This window comes from Phoca vitulina, unplaced genomic scaffold (genome assembly GCF_004348235.1).
Source record: "Phoca vitulina isolate PV1807 unplaced genomic scaffold, GSC_HSeal_1.0 scaffold83, whole genome shotgun sequence".
Classification (NCBI taxonomy): Eukaryota; Metazoa; Chordata; class Mammalia; order Carnivora; family Phocidae; genus Phoca; species Phoca vitulina.
This window is the reverse complement of record NW_022589786.1, coordinates 493,282-513,781: the sequence shown is the minus strand read 5'-3', so window position 1 is coordinate 513,781 and position 20,500 is coordinate 493,282. Positions and strand designations below refer to the sequence as shown.

Sequence of the window (20,500 nt, the reverse complement as noted above, 5' to 3'; positions counted from 1 at the left end):
CAAAATTTATATGCTATTTTACAATATAAGCATAAATAATAAACTGCATCTAAAGTAACATCACACATAGAAAAAATTTTTAAGTGATGGTTACCATAATTCTATCTGCTACTGATTAACAGAATATTATTTATTTGTTGCTAGTTGTAATCTCTCATGCATAATGGAGAAATGTAATGTGTGTGTACACACACATATATACATACAGTAACAACAATAATTGGTTCCATAAAAACCCAATATACTTAAGTTTAGTGTCTTACAACTTAAACAGGAGTATAGTGAGAAAATAAAAAACTATATTCATTTATATTTATATTCATATTAATGTTTAATTCGTATTCATTAATTTAAAATGTTCTGACTTATAAACACCCCCAAAATGAAGCCTTTTGTAATTTTAATCTCTTAATATCTGCATATGACTTAATATTTGTGTATAATGCTTAACACAAATTATCTTTTTGTGATGAATATTTTCTCTTAAAATTTATATACAATCTAGAAATTCAAATTCAAATCACTCACCTGGAAGAAGCAAAAACACCACTCTGAAAAGCTATTGTACAAAAAGAACCCTGAAGGCAGAATCATAACAGCATATAATAGAAAATTCTTACCAATCTTTCATCAACTGTTATGAGTTGCGTGTCCTGAGCTTGGTCTTGTGCCAGCCTCCATGTGGAAGTGCTTAACGACCTGCAGTGCAAGACTTTAAGTTAAAAAATGATCCATGCGATGAGAAAAGAGAGGCAGACAAATCTTAAATAAATGAGCTACTTTAACAATATCTGTCTTATAAAACAAAAAAGAATAGAAAGAAAGAGAAGAGGGCACAAAAATCCTTTTTCTCCCCAATTAGTTCTGTCTGCTGAGTTTTTGGCAGACTCACTTAGGAGTTCACAACAGGCTGCACTTTATGTCAGTCTATAGGCTCTCTGTCACAGACAGGCCGTCAGTGACAAGTACCATACTCCATGAGTGTACAGTAGCTAGTTTGTCACTACTAGGACGAAAAATGCAAAGCTATATCAATCCTTCCAGAATGCTGATTCCTAAATGACCGCCATCAGAAAGAAAAAAATCTCAATCATATACTTCATGGCCAAAAGTAAATATTAACAGAATTTAATTATATAATGTTAAGTTTCTTCACTCTAATTTCAAAACAAAAGTAGTTGAAATAGAAAGGATTTCTATGATCATTTTAACTAATGTTATTAGTTTAGTCCTGTATCTCATTCACAGAATTGAAGAAAGTCTAAATAGCTAAAATAGAAATATTAAGTCAGAAATAAAATGGGCACCATATCTAGCTCCTTTATATTAGCATCACCGGACCCTCATCCCAAAGAAATTACTTAAAGCTAACAGGTTTTTTTGTTTTTTGTTTTTTTACTTCAGATACATACTGTACTCTATACTAACAAATGTCGTACTGTCACTGATTGTTAAGTTTAACATTTTACATTTCCAAAACATTAAGACATCCTATGTAGATTTCTCTTTTTAAAAGTTAGCCTATACAATCATGACTCAAATTTCAAAACCAACAGAATACTGGTTTTAAGTATTAAGTTCTTTCTTCTTTATTCTTTTAAAGATTTTATTTATTTATATGAGAGAAAGAGAGAGTGAGCACGAGCTGGGGGAAAGGGCAGAGGGAGAGCAATCCCAGGACCCTAGGATCAGGACCTGAGCCAAAGGCAGATGTTTAACCAACTGAGCCACCCAGATGCCCCAAGTTCTTTCTTCTTTAAATGAAGTAAAACCACCATCATAATTTTGACACAACATAAACACTAATACCTGATGCAAAACTTCATGTAATAGTTCAACTTTCAACAGCTATGGTGTACACAATTTTATAGAAAATCTATCTACTAATAGCATAGTTTAAAGACAACTGATAATAGAAAAGGCTTTTTTGCTTTATGAATATGTATTTTTTTTCAAGATTTTACTTATTTGAGAGAGAGAGAGACAGAGCACAAGCAGGGAGAGGGGCAGAGGGAGAGGGAGAAGCAGACTCCCTGCTGAGTAGGGAGCCCAATGTGGGACTCAATCCCAGGACCCTGGGATCCTGACCTAAGCCAAAGGCAGACGCTTAACCGATTAAGCCACCCAGGCGCCCCAAAAAAATATCTGTCAGTTATTTCCCAGAATTAATATAATTCCTTATTACTTTAAACATCCTGCTCAGAAACATACACAAAATACATCTACATGGAAATTATTTTAAATTTATACAGACAGTTAAAATATATGTGTTGGTTGTTACATTAAAGGAGTATAATCAGCACTTTTAAAAATCTATTTACTCTGGAAATCATTAAGACCAATAACATGACAATAAAAACATTCTGAATACTCTTAATCAAATCCATATATTGTAAGAAAAAAATTAGGCAATGATAAGAGAACTCAGGAGAACTTGAAATATTGGAAATATTAGAAAATGTAGCTACATTTCAAGAAAATGAAGCTGCAGAGGTCCTCTAATGAGAAGTACTAGAGCAAAACTGCAAATTATTCTACATAGATTAAAACTCTATAATCCGGGGCGCCTGGGTGGCTCAGTTGGTTAAGCGACTGCCTTCAGCTCAGGTCATGATCCTGGAGTCCCGGGATCGAGTCCCACATCGGGCTCCCTGCTCAGCGGGAAGTCTGCTTCTCCCTCTGATGCTCCCCCCTCTCATGCTCTCTCTGTCTCTATCTCATTCTCTCTCTCAAATAAATAAATAAAATCTTTAAAAAAAAACAAAAAAAAACAAAAAAAAAACTCTATAATCCATCAACTTTGCAACTTCAGACTACACAGTGAATTTGATTTTAAACAATTTTCTCTTAAATTGTGTAATAAAATCTTATTGTATATTAGTCATAACCTAAAGCAAATTTTTAAAAGCATATATAAAGACGTATTTTAAAAATTTTAAATTTATCTCCAACTAATGATAAGAATGAAGCTATATATCACTCTCTGAAAACAGATAACTTTTATTAACAAATACACAGATGAAAAATCATCACATATTTTTTTTTAAAGATTTTATTTATTTATTTATTCATGAGAGATAGAGAGAGAGAGAGAGGCAGAGGCAGAGGGAGAAGCAGGATCCCTGCTGAGCAGGGAGCCCGATGTGGGACTCAATCCTAGGACCCTGGGATCATGACCTGAGCCGAAGGCAGACGCTTAACCGACTGAGCCACCCAGGCGCCTCATCTTCACATATTTTTATCAGGCTGTATATAAAAGACAACATAATAAAAAAGTGACAAAAGATGTTAAGTAAAACAATCCTACCAGAAAGAGTTAAAAATCACAATTAAAACTTTATGTAAGAAAAAAACCTTAAAGATAGGCTAGATTGCAAAGAAATCATAAATAGAATTTTTTTTAAGAATTTTTATTATTTGAAAATATATATTCATATAATTTATTACAGAAAATTTTGCCTAAGAAAGCACAAATAATATGTGCATATGTATACATGTATATGTGTGTGTAGGTTTTATTAGGTCATGTCCTAAGTAACTGCTCCCTAATCACAGAAACAGCAATTATTTTTTTTTTTTTTTAAGATTTTTTATTTATTTGTCAGTGAGAGAGAGAAAGCACAGGCAGAGGGAGAAGCAGGCTCCCCACTGAGCAAGGAGCCTGATGCGGGACTCGATCCCACCATGCTGGGATCATGACCCAAGCCGAAGGCAGACACTCAACCCAACAAGCCACCCAGGTGTCCGGAGACAGCAATTATTTTTTAAAAAATCAAATCTCAGATGTGGAGAAAAATTTCCTCCGATTATAAATAGTTAAGGTGGCAACAGAGATCTAGAATAAATTACAAACATAGCATTTAATTACACCTACAAAATATAAGGCACAGTTAATTTTAGATTAAATTATATAGCAAATATCTATTTGCTGATTAGCCTTTAAAGAATGTTACATCAGTAAATTGGTAACAGTAAATAAAGTGCTTTTTAATAATATAAGAGTATAAAAACATTAAACAAGTAAAACTTAGAAAGTATAAAGGAAAAAATGACAGAAAATGTAATATTAAAACTTCTAAACCAAAGATACTATAAAAGACAAAAGGTAACAAACAAGGAGAAAATATTTACAATATAAAACAGTAAAGAATCAATATCCAAAATAGGTAAAAGAGCTTCTAGAAATTAGTAAATAGGAATAATTCTTTTTTTTTTTTTTTAAGTAATCTCTATGCCCCACGTGGGGCTAGAACTCTCAACCCCAAGATCAAGATTCACACTACTCTACTGACTAAATTAGCCAGGCGGCCCAGTAGGGATACATCTTAAATTTCAAGAGGAAGTCACACAACCAAAAACCCAAACAGCCTAATTAAAACTGGGAAAAGGATGGAAAAGGACTTGAATGACATTTATCCAAAGATCTGTAAGGAGCCAACAGCACACAAAGCGATGCTCAAAATTACTAATCATTAGGGAAATGTAAATCAAAACCACAATGAGATACGACCTCATACCTATTTGGATGGTTATCCAAAAAATAAGTGTTGGTGGAATATAAACAACCAGAACACACTGCATTGCTGATGGGAATGTAAAATCATGCAGTCCCTATGGAAAGCAGTATGGCACTTCCTAAAAAATTTAAACATAGAATTACCACACGATTCAGCAATTTCACTATATACCCAAAAGAATTAAAAACAGGGACTCAAATAGGTATTTGTATGCCCATGTTCCTAATAGCACAATTCCCAATAGCCAAAGGCATAAACTGCCAAAATATTAATAATCTTACGTTATTGGGCAATGTATTTGAACACTTAAAAGTATATATGTAGAAATGATTAATATGTAATCACTAGCAAATAGGTAGTAATTTTAACTTTGCTATTTGGTACCTATTTTTGAGAAATTAGTAATTTTACTTGCCTCATAAACTTGCCTTTCTGTCCACCCACCTATTGTCTTAACTGCCTTTTCACATTTCCAGGTTTCTTAAGAGTCAACTTTAATTCTGAGCCCAAAGGATAAACAATGATGCCTGTGATTATTATTATCAATTCCCATTATTAAACTGAACAAGCCATTTATTATATTTAGTTTTTCCGTACAAGTTTCCCATAAGAAAATGAGATATCCTGGAAATGGAAAACAAGAGATCGTATTTCTAACTCTGGTTTTAGTACCTACTATTTCTGTCTATGAGCAAATCATTTAACCTTTCTGCACCTCAATTTCATTCTTAGTAAATTTGTAAAATGAGGACTTGTTGCTCTAAAGTTTCTTTTAGTGATAAATCTCTGTGATTCTGGGGCACCTGGGTGGCTCAGTCGGTTAAGTGTCTGCCTTTGGCTCAGGTCATGATCCCAGGGTGCTGGGATCGATAGGGCTCCCTGCTCCGCGGGAAGCCTGCTTCTCCCTCTCCCACTCCTCCTGCTTGTGTTCCCTCGCTCACTGACTCTCTCTCTCTCTGTCAAATAAATAAATAAAATCTTTAAAAAAAAAAAAAAAAGTCTCTGTGATTCTAATAAGTGGAATCGAGTACAGTTCTACTTTGTTTTAATAATCCCTTATGGAAATGCTATGTAATAATAACTCATAATCTGTTTTTCTTTAAAACCCTAAAGAGTTAAAACTTTGAAAAAATATATACCACATTTGTTTATCCACTCATCTGTTGATGGACAGTAAGGTTATTTCTGGTAATGACATTCATATGCATGTTTTTGTGGGGACATAAGTTTGCAACTCATTTCGATAACTACCTACAAACGCAACTGCTGAACTGCATATGTTAAGACCATGTTTAGTTTTGTAAGAAACCGCCAAACTATATTCTAAAGTGGCTGTACCATTTGTGTTCCCATGAGCATGAATGAGACTCCTTGTTGCTCCACATGCTTGTCAGTATCTGGTGTTGTCAGTTTTTTGGATTTTAGCCATTCTAATAGGTGTGTAGTGGCATCTCATTGTTTGAGTTTTCAATTCCCTGATGATATATGATGTTAAACACCTTTTCATATGCTTATTGGCCACCTGTATATCATCTTTGGTGAGGTGTCTGTTCAGATCTTTTGCCTATTTTTCAACGGGGTTGTTTTCTTGTTGAATATGAAGAGTTCTTTGTATATTGTAGATACCAGTTCTTCATCAGATATGTTTTGCAAATATTTTCTTTTTTTTAAAGATTTTATTTATTTGAGAGAGAGACAGAGACAGAGACAGAGCACGAGCCAGGGAGGGAGGGGCAGAGGGAGAAGCAGACTCCCCACTGAGCAGGGAGCCCAATGTGGGACTCAGTCCCAGGATCCTGGGATCATGACCCGAGCTGAAGGCAGACACTTAACTGACTGAGCCACCCAGGCGCCCCTGTTTTGCAAATATTTTCTTCCAGTCTGTGCTTGTCTTTCCATTGTCCTAAAGCATCTTCCACAGAGCAGAAGCTTTTAATTTTAATGAAGTCCAACTCATCTATTTTTTCCTTCGTGGATTTTGCTTTTGGTGTTGTATCTAAAAACTCAGAAGCAAACCAAGGTACCTGGAGTTTTATGTTATTTTCTGGAAGGTAGATAGTTTTGCTTCTTACATTTAGGTCTATGATCCATTTTGAGTTAACTTTTGTGAAAGCTGTAAGGTCAGTGTATAAATTCGTTTTTTTGCATGTGGATATATTCCAGTTGCACTTAATGAAAGATTATCTTTTCTCCATTGGATTGCCTTTGCTCCTATCTCAAAGATCAGTTGACTATATCTGAGTAGTCTATTTCTGGGCTATTGGTTATGTTCTATTGATCTATTTGTCTGTTCTTCACCAATTCCACATTGTCTTGATTACTGCAGCTGTGTACTAAAGTCAGTCAGTACCATTCCTCTGACTTTGTTATTCTTCTTCACTATTTCACGGAGTATTTGGGGTCTTTTGCCTTTCTATATAAGCTTAGAATCAGTTTCTTGATATCCACAAAGTAGCTTGCTGAGGTTTTGACTGAGACTGTGTTGAATCTACTAATTAAGTTGGGAAGAACTGGCGTCTTAACAATATTGAGTCTTCCTGTCTGTATATATTTATTAGGATTTTGACTTCTTTGGCATTTTATAATTTTCTTCATATACATCTTGCAAATACTGTTTTTAATACTTCAAAATACACTCTTCAAAAGTCTTAATGATGAGGGGTGTCTGGGTGGCTCAGTCATTAGGCGTCTGCCTTCTGCTCAGGTCATGATCCCAGGATCCTGGGATCGAGCCCCACATCGGGCTCCCTGCTCCGCAGGAAGCCTGCTTCTCCCTCTCACACTCTCCCCCTGCTTGTGTTCCCTCTCTCGCTGTGTCTCTGTCAAATAAATAAATAAAATCTTTAAAAAAAAAATTTTTTTTTAAAAGTCTTAATGGTGAAAAGATAAAAAGAAACCATTTGCAATGGAAAATAGTATTTGAATAAGAATAAACAGTACTGATTCAAAGTACTAACACTATTCTCCCTCTGAAGCAAACTAACTTTATCAACTAAGGAGAATAAAATTCCCACATCCCTTGTAGCAGTTTGAAACATGGCTCCAAATTTTTTCGACACTCATCCCTCTGATTAAGAGCTGCAGGTCCCCTATTCCCAGAATCTGAGCCCTGTGAGTGCCTGGTCAATATAATACAGAACTGAGGCTATCTGTATTTCCAGGCTCAGGCCTTAAAAAACTAGCCATTTCCATTTCCTGTCACTTAGAACATTGCTTCTTCGGATATTCACTCTTGGAACCCACCTACCATGTTGTGAGGAAGTCCAAGGTGCCCCACAGAGAGACCCACATGAGGAGAAATCAATAACCAACATCACTTTGCCAGCCATGTGAATGATCCTCTAGCCCAAGATGAGCCATCCCAGCAGACACCAAGTGAAACAGAGACAAACTTCCCTGACAAACCCTGCCCAAAATGCGTATTTGTGAGCAAAACAAATGACTGTTGTTGTTTTAAGCAAATGAGTATTGGGGTAGCTTGTGTCCAACTATAGATAATAAAAACATCCCTACAAATAATTGAAGATGATTTTATAAACATTAAAATTGAACCAGTAACTTCAAAAGACCAGAAATGAACTGACCAACTTCTAGACAAATTCCTAATCCTATAGAAATCAAGGAATCAATTAATCCTCAACCTTTTGATTAAAACCAATTATGTCTGTTGTCAATTTATTAGAAATTGAATTATAATCCAAATTCACATTAAATCAGAAAGTGTTTAGTTCCATAGAGAAGTATTAAACCACAAGAAAATATTACTAAGAGTTCTAACTAAAATATTAAAATAAAAACATATACGCATTCTCCATGTCACAATAATTATCTCAGACTTAAAATATGGTGGCATTTGGGTCAATCACCTTCAAGTTAATGATCTTGAAGCTTTTCAAGATCTTGAATCAATAGAGAAAACTTAAACTGTCATTAATACTGTACTCACTAGACAGAAGCAAGAAATAATTGTTAATGGAAAAAATAAAAATGAGGGGACAAGTGACCATTTTATTTACTTATTTTTAAAGATTTTATTTATATATTTGACAGAGAGAGCACAAGCAGAGGGAGCTCCAGGCAGAGGGAAAGGAAGAAGCAGGGAGCCCAATGCGGGGCTGAATCCGAGGACCCTGGTATCAGGACCCAAGCTGAAGGCAGACGCTTAACCGACTAAGCCACCCAGGTGCCCCCAAGGGACCATTTTAATATTCTGTGAAAATATGTGGAGTGAAAAGAAAGGGAAGGATGTTACAAATACTCTGTCTGGTTAAGTTCAGTAGAAAGAACAATGAAAATAACTTATAATCTATTCAGAAATAAGTTCCTTGATTCTAATTCAGATTTATCACAAAATTTCTAATCTTTACCTACAGGACTTAATATTATCTTAAAGTGTTCCACTGGTCAGGTGAGTAAAAATTAACAATCTCCTGTTCCTAGGTATCCTTTTCCCCATTCTTCTGAGCCAGGTGGAACTTACAGCACAGACTAATAGCAGTTGTGCCTCTGGACACAACTCAAGCCAAAACCTTAAATTAATCCTTTGAGTGTCATCCAACAGATGAAGGAAAGATTTGTGCAAGAGGGATAAGGGTAATTATGCTTATATAACAGACTTCGGAATGAAACTGAGGAGTGAAAGAAGGAGAATGTGGGCAAGGTTTTGGAAGGTGATAATAAAGAAATTGGAGGGCATGACAGAAAATGTAAAGGAAGGGAGAAACAAATCTACCCAAGTTTGTTAACAGGTTATCAAAATAAATAGAAATGAGGTGAAAATAAAGGGAATAAGAAATAGATGTCATGCTGATAGCAATTCTATTACAAAACACAATGAATATATGAAAAGTTCACGTTTATGAAAGTCAAATCATTGAGGTATACTAGCCAATAAAAAGTAACTAATGGTTTGGAATGCCTTAAAGGAAGGAACTGAGTTGCTGTATTTTAGAATGTCTGGTAAATAATTGGAAGCAAATTTACCGTAAAGATGTCAATTATTAATCTACAAATTAAATATAATAATAATTCTAACAGAATTTTTATAAAATTAGATAATTCTCATCGGGAAGAAAAAATACACAAAATAACCAAGAATGTTTTGAAAAACAACTAGAAGGCAAGATTTGCCTTGCCAACTAATATGCTACAATAATTAAAATACGGTATTAACACAGGCACAGACACACAGATCAAATAAACAGTACAGATCAGAGTACAAAAACAGATAATGTGGATTTGTAAATCTATTATATAATAAAAGTACAATTTTACATTAGTGGTGAAAGGATGAACTATTTAATAAGTAATACTGAAACAACTGGCTAGCCTTTCATGGAAGAAAAATGTTTGAATCCTGGGGCGCCTGGGTGGCTCAGTCATTGTGTCTGCCTTCGGCTCAGGTCATGATCCCTGGGTCCTGGGATGGAGCCCCGCATCGGGCTCCCTGCTCGGCAGGAAGCCTGCTTCTCCCTCTCCCCCTCCCTCTGCTTGTGTTCCTTCTCTCGCTGTCTCTCTCCCTGTCAAATAAATAAATAAAATCTTAAAAAAAAAAAAAAAAGATAAATGTTTGAATCCTGTTATAAAATAGTTATATCATCTACCAAAGAATTCCAGATGGACTCACACACACACACACATTGTGCTGTGTATAAATTACTAAAATAAAATATAAGGGTTTTTAAAATAACATTTGGATGGAAAAGTTTTCTTAACCAAGACACAAAGCACAATACCCACAAACTGTGAAGAAAAATAACTTCTGAACAACAAAGGGTACTACAAACTAAAGGAAATATCAGAGATAATAAGTACAACCTACAAAGTGGTTAAAACACTAATACCTAGAATATATAAAGGACTTTCAGAAACCAAGGCAAAAATCACCTAAAAAGGGGAGAAAGAGAGCAGAGCATATACACATGGTACATATTAATACCAACTCTATCAATAATCAATTTAAGAATAGTCTAAATACACCAATTGAAAGAGAGTATGTGTCAGAGACACAGACAGATTAAAGGTGAAGAGATGGAGAAAGATATACTATACTAACAGTAATCAAATCTTAACTATAACAGCAATATTAATCTCAGACAAACTAGATTTCACAACAAGGAAAATTATTAGGAATGGAGCGCCTAGCTGGCTCAGTTGGTTGAGCAAATGACTCTTGATCTCGGGGTCATGATTTCGAGCCCCATGGTGGGTGTAGAGATCACTTTTTAAAAATTATCAGGAATAAAAAGGGGTATTACATTCTGAGAAAGGAGTCAATTCTCCAAGAAGACATTAACAACCCTTATGGTATATATGCCCAACAAGAGAATGTCAAAATATGTGAGGCAAAAATTGAAAGAGCTACAAGGAGAAATAGACAAATTCATTATTATAATTGGTAGACTTCAACACTCTTCTTCTTCAAAAAAAAATTTATTATCAAGTGATCTATACTAATAGTAAAGGACAGAGCCAGCCAACAGAACATCAGTGAGGATACAGTTGAAATGAAGAGCACCATCAATCAAGTAGATTTAATTGATATTTACAGAATACTTCACCCAACAACAGCAGCATACACATCCTTCTAAGCTCACATGAACATTCACCAAAATAGGTCACATTCTGAGCCATAAAACATACCTTAACAAATTTAAAAGAACAAGAAATCACACAGTGTATGCTCTTAGTCAACAATGGAATTAAACTAGAAACCAATAACAGAAAACTGGAAAATCCCCTATTATTTGGAGATTAAACAACATACTTCTAAAGAAATTATTTATCAAAAGAAGTCTCAGAGAAATTTTAAAATATTTTGAACTAAATGAAAATGAAAATACAGCTTTTCAAAGTCTGTTGGATGCAGCAAATGCAGTGTTTAGAAACTTAGCATTTAATACATACATAAGAAAAGAAAAAGTCTAAATTCAATAATCCAAGGTTCTACCAAAAGAAACTATAGAAAAGTACAATATAAACCTAAGGCAAGCAGAAGAAAAAAATAATAAAAATTACAGCAGAAATCAATGAAACTGTAAACAGGAAATTGGTAAAGAAAAATCAACAAAACCATAACCTGATCTTTAAGTGATAAATCTCCGGCCAGGCTAACCAAGAAACAAGAGAGAAGACAAAAATTACCAATATCAAAAACAAAAGAAGTGTCATCACTATTGACACCAAAGGGATAATAAAAAATATTATAAATACTCTGTGCCCACAAATAACTTAGAGGAAATAAACTATTTGAAAAACACAAACTACCAAAACTCATACAAGAAGAAATAATCTGACTATGCCCACAGTTATTAAAGAAATTGAATCAGTAATTAACGACCTTCCAAAAAAAAGAAAGAAAGCACCAGGCCCAGACAGTGCTTCTGCCAAACATTTAAGAAGAAATGATACTAATTCTCTACAATCTCTTCCAGAAGGGAACATGTCTTAACTTATTTGATGAAACCAGCAGTATCTTAACCACCAGCACCAAAAAAATAAAAGGGAAAAACTACAGACCATTATCTCTTATAAACATAGATGCAAAAAACCTCAACCAAAAAAAAAAAAAAAAAAAGTTTTATAAAATATGACCAAATGGGATTTATTCTAGGTATGCAAGGCTGGATTAATATTTGAAAATCAATTAATATAATCCAGTACATCAATAAGCTAAAATATATATATATATATCACATGATCACATTGTCACAAAAAAGGCATTTGACAAGATCCAATACCCATTCATACTAAAAACTGTCAGCAAACTAGGAATAGAGGGGAACTTCAAAACTGATAAAGAACATATACATGAAATCTACAATTAACATCCTTAATGGTGAGTAACTACTCCTAAGACTGGGTAAAGGCAGGATATCCCCTCTTGCTACTCCTATTTAACATTGGTACTACAAGTCTTAGCTAATGGTAATAAGTAATGAAATAATAAGTAAGCATGTTAGGAAAGAAGATATAACACTATCCTAGTTTACAGAGGACAACATCGTCTACAAAGAAAAACTCTGGAGCACCTGGGTGACTCAGTCATTAAGATCTGCCTTCGGCTCGGGTCGTGATCCCAGGGTCCTAGGATTGAGCCCGGGTTAGTCTGCTTCTCCCTCTCCTACTCCCCCTGCTTGTGTTCCCTCTCTCACTGTGTCTCTCTCTGTCAAATAAATAAATAAAAATCTTTAAAATAAAAAAAAAATCCCAAATAATTAACAAAAAAAACCCTAGACTAAAAAGTAACTATAATAGCAATTTGTGAAATATGTTAATATACAAAACCAACTGCTTTCTTATATCACCAGCAATGACTAACTGGAATTTAATATTAAAAATACAATACCATTTGCATTAGCACCAAAAAATAAATATATGGAGGTAAATGTAACAAAATATATATAAGACCTATATGAAAAAAAACTAGAAAATTGATGAAAGAAATCACAAAATATCTAAATAAATGAAGGTACATTCCATGTTCGTGGATAAGAAGACTCAATATTAGTAAGATGTCAATTCTTCCCAACTTGATCTGCAGATCCAACACATAACAAAATTAGAGGATTAAACACTGATTTCAGTCTCACTACACGTATCAGTAACCAAGATACTGTGGAATTGGTGAAGAACAGACAAATAGATCAATAGAACATAACCAATAGCCCAGAAATAGACTACTCAGATATAGTCAACTGATCTTTGAGATAGGAGCAAAGGCAATCCAATGGAGAAAAGATAATCTTTCATTAAGTGCAACTGGAATATATCCACATGCAAAAAAACGAATTTATACACTGACCTTACAGCTTTCACAAAAGTTAACTCAAAATGGATCATAGACCTAAATGTAAGAAGCAAAACTATCTACCTTCCAGAAAATAACATAAAACTCCAGGTACCTTGGTTTGCTTCTGAGTTTTTAGATACAACACCAAAAGCAAAATCCACGAAGGAAAAAATAGATGAGTTGGACTTCATTAAAATTAAAAGCTTCTGCTCTGTGGAAGATGCTTTAGGACAATGGAAAGACAAGCACAGACTGGAAGAAAATATTTGCAAAACAGGGGCGCCTGGGTGGCTCAGTCAGTTAAGTGTCTGCCTTCAGCTCGGGTCATGATCCCAGGATCCTGGGACTGAGTCCCACATTGGGCTCCCTGCTCAGTGGGGAGTCTGCTTCTCCCTCTGCCCCTCCCTCCCTGGCTCGTGCTCTGTCTCTGTCTCTGTCTCTCTCTCAAATAAATAAAATCTTTAAAAAAAAGAAAATATTTGCAAAACATATCTGATGAAGAACTGGTATCTACAATATACAAAGAACTCTTCATATTCAACAAGAAAACAACCCCGTTGAAAAATAGGCAAAAGATCTGAACAGACACCTCACCAAAGATGATATACAGGTGGCCAATAAGCATATGAAAAGGTGTTTAACATCATATATCATCAGGGAATTGAAAACTCAAACAATGAGATGCCACTACACACCTATTAGAATGGCTAAAATCCAAAAAACTGACAACACCAGATACTGACAAGCATGTGGAGCAACAAGAAGTCTCATTCATGCTCATGGGAACACAAATGGTACAGCCACTTTGGAATACAGTTTGGCGGTTTCTTATAAAGCTAAAACATGGTTTTAACAGCAATTGTGTTACTAGGTATTTATCCAATTGAACTAAAAGCATATGTCCACACAAAAATCTGTATAAGAATATTTATCACAGCATTATTCATAACTGACAAAAACTGGAAGCAACCAAGATGTCCTTATATAGGTGAATTGATAAACTGTGGTAGAGCCACACAGTGGAACATAATTCAGTGAGAAAAAGAAATTGGCTAGAGAAAGTATTTGCAAATTACATAATCTGACAAGAGGTATCCAGAATATATAGAGAACCACTAAAATTCAACAACAAAATAACAACTAACCCAATTCAAAAATGAGCAGAGGACTTGAACAGACGTTTCTGAAAGGGAGACACACGAATGGCCAATAAACACATGAACAGCTGTTCAACACAACACTAGTTATCAGGGAAATGCAAATCATAATCAAAAGACACACCACGATCCTCATTAGAATGATAAGGAAGGAAGGAAGGAAGGAGGGAGGGAGGGAGGGAGGGAAGGAGGGAAGGAGGGAAGGAAGGAAGGAAGGAAGGAAGGAAGGAAGGAAGGCAGGCAGGCAGGCAGGCAGGCGGGAGGGAGGGAAGGAAGGGGAATGGAGCAAGTGCTAGCAAGGATGTGGAGAAAATGGAATCACTGGTGGGAAATGTAAAATGGTATAGATGCTATGGAAAAGAGTATGGCAATTCATTAAAAAATTAACAATTACCGTATGATCCAGCAAGTCTACTTCTAGATACATATGTTGAAGAACTGAGAGCAGGGACCTGACTAGATATTTGCTCACTAATGTTTATAGCAGCATTATTCACAGTAGCCAAAAGGGGGAAGAAACCCACAGACGGATGGATTAAAAATAATTCAGTATATATATACAAGAAAATATTATTCAACCTTAGAAAGGAAGGAAATTCTGACACATGCTACAACACAGATGACCCTTGAAGAAATGATAGTTGATATAGGTCAGTCACAAAAAGACTGTATGATTCCACTCATATGAAGTACCTAGAGTAGTGAAATCGATAAAAACAGAAAGTACAATGGTGGTTGCCAGGGACCGGGGGGAGAGGAGAATAGAGAGTTATTGTTTAATGAGTAGAGAGTTTCAATTTTAGAAGATGAAAAAACAATCTGGAGATGTATGGTGGTGATGGTTGCACAACAATATGAATGTACTTAATGTCCCTGAACTACACTTAAAAATGGTTAAAATGGTAAATTTTGCATTATGTGTATTTTACAATCTTTATTTATACTTTTTAAAGATTTTACTTATTTATTTGAGAGAGAGAGAGAGCACGAGTGGGGTGAGGGGCAGAGGGAGAAGCAGACTCCCAGCCAAGCAGGGAGCCCGAAGTGGGGCCTGATCCCGAGTCCTGGGATCATGACCTGAGCCGAAGGCAGATGCCCACCCAACTGAGCCACCCAGGCGCCCCGTATTTTACAATCTTTGAAAAAGAATATGCCTTGTAAAGAAACTGTTGACCCTGTTTACAACCACTAATAAGGAGGAATACACACATACAAGTTTCTCAAAGCCAAAGGTTTATAGCTTTCCCTAGAAAAAGCTTCTTCATGTATGTATGTATATCTATAAATAGAATCAATCATCTCTTCACAAATTTTTAGAAGATCAAACTGAGGCTGCTGAACTTTAATATAATTACTCTCTGTACTGCCTCAGGTGGCACATTTTCCAAAAAAATCTCTAGGGCATGTCTGTGTAACACAAAATAAGTGATACCTTACTAAAATACTTAATGCCAATTACCACCCTGGTGATTTTTCAGACCATTGCTTTACCACCATTTTTCAACATGTTTTACATAATAATAGTTGACACTTTTTATGTTATCAACAGTTGGTTAAAAGCAAAACTTCTTAATATATTTAAGAAGTTATAAAGAACAAAACACAAGGAAAAGCAAGCCCAGATGAACGAATTGACTGGTCAAATAAATATCTACTAGACATTTTCAGTTATCTACCTTTTTTACCTGCATCAAGATCCTTAATTCATCACATTAGTATTACTTCATAGGTACTATCTTAAAAAAAAAAAAAAAAAAAGATTCTACTTATCAACCACACAAAATTCTCTATGTTTGGGATGCCTGGGTGGCTCAGTCAGTTAAGCATCTGCCTTTGGCTCAGGTCATGATCCCAGGGTCCTAGGATCAAGTCGTGCATCAGGCTCCTTGCTCAGCAGGGAGCCTGCTTCTCCCTCTCCCACTGCCTGCACTCCCCCAGCCTATGTACTCGTGTGCGCTCTCTCTCTGTATCTCTGACAAATAAATAAAATCTTTTAAAAAAAAGTCTGTTCCTCATAAGGCTTATGTATTAATCATTATAGTTGTGCCCAGTAATCTAGTTCTCATTCCAAGCACATGGTAAGATTACACTTCACTTTTATCGCTAAAGTTTGGTGTGGGCATGTGACTTATTTCAGCCAATGAAAAAAAAGAAGTGACACTATCTAGTAGCTTTAAAAGTCACTGCATAAATACCTATCTCTTTACCCCTGTCAGAGAAACCAATAGTGGTTAGTCTCAGTCCCCAAGTGAGGACAAATAGTGGAGGAATAGAGCTGTCCCACTAGGGACATGAAACATGAACAAGAAATAAATCTGTTAGTTTAAGCCACAGATATTTTGGGATTTAGTATCTTGATACAGCTTGATAAGCAATTCTCTACTCATGTACTTCTCTAGGGAATGCCATATGAGAACGTTATATGATGTCTGTTTCACACTGACTGAGGTTGGGAGTATTACATATTGAGAGTTTACTATTTTCAAGTAAAATCAAGATGTCACTTTTAAAAAGCATGTTTTTGGTCTTTAAGGGCGGCATGATTTATTTTCTTATAGCTCCAAAGCTTAGAGGGATGAGCTATGAGATGATTTGCTTCATACCAGCATTAATGCTACTGTTTCATCTTGGACAGCTTACCTAACTTAAAAAAAAAAAAAAAAAAAAAAGGCTATGTATTTTATCCTCATTTATCTTCACTTTGAAGTATTCCAACTTGTTGCTTATTTCCTTCAGTTTAGGAATCTTGGTCTAAAACTTTTAACTGCCATAAAAACCACTGGAATTATGTTTGTATCATAAATATATATTTAAACAATAATAAATAATAAACTCGATCACAGAAAATGTGCTGAAATTACAAGACATGAAAACTGAACAGATGTATTCATCATCTAGCAATATTCCACCACAGGGGAAGCTAGTTGGTAGGTGCTGCTTACTCTTCAATTCAAAGATAAAGTGTCTGTCCCTTAGCAAACCTGGCACTCTCGGGCACACAATTTCTTAAAGGCCGATGATTACATGATTAAGAATAATTACAAATACATTCAGAAGAAAAAAAATCACTAACATTTATTTTTTTTAAACTTCATGAAACAATTTGGGAAACAGTCCCGTAGTGACTTCAGAATCAGACCCATGTTAAAATTCCCGATCTGCCCTTAAGAGCAATATGATCTTGAATAAATTACTTCACAACTCTGCACTTCAATTTCCTCATCTGCAAAAATAAGGATAATAATACCCCACAGAATGAAATAGCCTGTTAAGTAACTGGCATGGAGTGCCTGCTGTAGAGAGAAATGTTCACTTCTTTCCCTCTAGTAACAACATTATCAGCTCATTTAGGGGCAAAAGAGGAAAGAGAATCCTATAAAAGATGAACAAACACATCTTTTCCAGAGTTTCTCTAAAAAATGTAAACAGTTTTTTTTTCTGTCCAATAAACTACAAAGCACTACCAAATCCACTGATTCGATCCTTATTCCCTCCCACCTCAACTAATACAACAATCACTTAATTGGTCTCCCTGACTGTAGTCTTATCCTTAAAGGCATCTTCCACATCACCAAGTAATTACGCCCAATCACTTCCCTCCTTTGCTCTAAATCCTTCATTGGCTGGTGGTAATTTATCTTAAAATATGGAAGTATTTAGGGATGGAGTACCATAACTTTTATAATTTACTTTCAAATAGCTTAGGTAAGAAGAATATATGTGTTTGTACATTTTGCTCATATATATATATAGATAGATAGAGATGCATTTTGCTTACCTATATACATATGATACATAAAAGCAAAATGAGCAAAAAACACCAAAATCTTAACAATGGTAAATCTGGGTGGTGAGTTTATGGATTTATTGTAGTCTAACTTTTTTATATATGTGAAGATTTTAATAAAAAGTTGAAAAACTGAGAGGCACCTGGCTGACTCAGTTGGTGGAGCATGCAACTCTTGATCTCAGGGTTGTACGTTTGAGCCCCATGTTGGTGTAGAGATTACTTAAAAATAAATAAATAAAAACTTTTAAAAAAGTTGAAAAACTGAAAGGAAAATGAAAAATATTAGTAGTATGCGCTATTTATGGGAAAATGGAAAGAAGTAAAAATGTATTTACTTGAATATGCACAAACTCCAAGCATAAGAAACTAATAACAATGGTTTCTTGGGGGGTGGGAGAGCAGGGGTAAATGAGCAAACGGAAACAGATGAAAAAGACTCTTACAATTTACTTTATACATACAGAATTCTATAACTGCATTATCTCTTCAAAATATTACATTAAAAAGTAATGTTGACCATATTTTTACTCACTGCATGCGGTTACTGTGAGGATTAAATGAGACAATGTACATAAAGCTTTAGTAAGTGCTTGGCATGTGCTCAAGACTCAATAAATGTTAGCTAGTCCAGCTGTTGAAGTAAAAAAAAATAAATCTTCAGTATTAGTATCCTCTAATACGTACAAGTTAATTTTAATCTACACCCACAGATGATTAGTTGTGCTCTCCAGAAGTGGCTACCTAGGTATGTGGTCTGAAGTGGTGGGGTTTGGAGCCAATGGCCAAGAAAGAATTCTTGAGACATCTTTGGTGCAAAAAGGTGTTTTGTTGTTTTTTAAGATTTTATTTATTTGAGAGAGAGAGAGAGTACAAGTGGGGGGTAGAGACAGAGACAAGCAAACTGTCTACTGAGCCTGGAGCCGACGCAGGACTTGACTTCAGGACCCCGACAGGACATCATGACCTGAGCCCAAGTCAGGTGCCTCAAAAGGTGTTTTTTAATCTTCTCAGTAGCATGAGGACAGGATCTGTGGGCAGAAAGAGCTGCACTGGGGTCATACGGAGTGGCCGATTATATACTTCCAAGTTGGGAGGGGGTCAGGGATAGCATAAGTCTCTAAGGAATTTTAGAAGCAAGGTTTCCAGTACCTTGAGTGGGCTAGCTATTGTTAGGAAAAGGTCATTTATTACTGTTTAGTAAAAACTCAGTCATGAGACCCTTCAGAAGTCTATCAGTGGGCGATATGCTTGGAGGGTGATTACCAACCTGTATCTTGAGGAATAGAGATAAAGGAAATTTCCAAAGGAATTTTTATATTTTAAAGGATTCTGGTGGGTCGGGATAAGATTGTCTCTTGCCCTCAGCAAAGTATTAACATCGAGGCAGCTGAGTTCCTAGTCACTCTCCCTGTTTCAAGGACTTGTCAATGGGCTGTAAGTAGTAAGGAAATTTTTCTTTTGCCTTTGTTTCCACATCACTTATGGACATGAATTCCAAATATCACTATCAAAATTTATATCAAAAGATTTTTGTGACTGGTGTAAAGCAAGATTGAAATTATTTTTCTTTGGATGCCTGGGTGCCTCAGTTGTTAGGCATCTGCCTTCGGCTCAGGTCATGATCCCAGGGTCCTAGGTTCAAGTCCCGCATCAGGCTCCTTGCTCGGCGGGAAGCCTGCTTCTCCCTCTGCTGCTGCTCCCCCTGCTTGTGCTCTCTCTCTCTGACAAATAAAGAAAATCTTTAAAAAAATCTATTTTTCTTTGATATAATGAGTGATATTTGAAATATATGATTGCTAGGAAAACTAGCACCACTGAAGAAAGCTTAACAATTTAGCAAGCTCAGCAGCCTAGACTTTTAGAACACTCAAGGTCCTATGGGCCAAGGATCTCTACTTCAAAGAATACACTCAGTCAGTTAAGGATCCGACTTCCGCTCAGGTCATGATCTCAGGGTCCTGGGATGGAGCCCACAGCCCTGCTTGTGCCTCTGCCCCTCCCCCTGCTCCTGCTTGTGCACTCTCTCTCTCTCCCCCTCTCTAATAAATAAATAAAATCTTTTTAAAAAGAGAATACACTGTTGTCTGACATAACCATTCTTGCTATCAGGCTACTGCTATTGTTTATCTTTAGTGAACCAAGTCTCTCATCATAAGGCCTGTGACAAACCTCTTCATGGAGGACCCTGCTACCTGACTTGACAGCACACCATTCTGCTAAAACACACACACACACACACACACAC

The 20,500-nt window shown here is 35.7% G+C and overlaps 1 protein-coding gene across 1 annotated transcript in view; it reads right to left on the bottom strand.

Annotated features, from left to right (window-relative positions):
• The window catches only part of NDUFS4 (NADH:ubiquinone oxidoreductase subunit S4), a 112,537-nt gene that overhangs the window by 64,245 nt on the left and 27,792 nt on the right, over window positions 1-20,500 (bottom strand). The window contains exon 2 of the mRNA XM_032395239.1: window positions 621-699. Within this exon, the coding sequence (XP_032251130.1) occupies window positions 621-699 (79 nt within the window). The remainder of the gene's footprint in view (window positions 1-620; window positions 700-20,500) is intronic.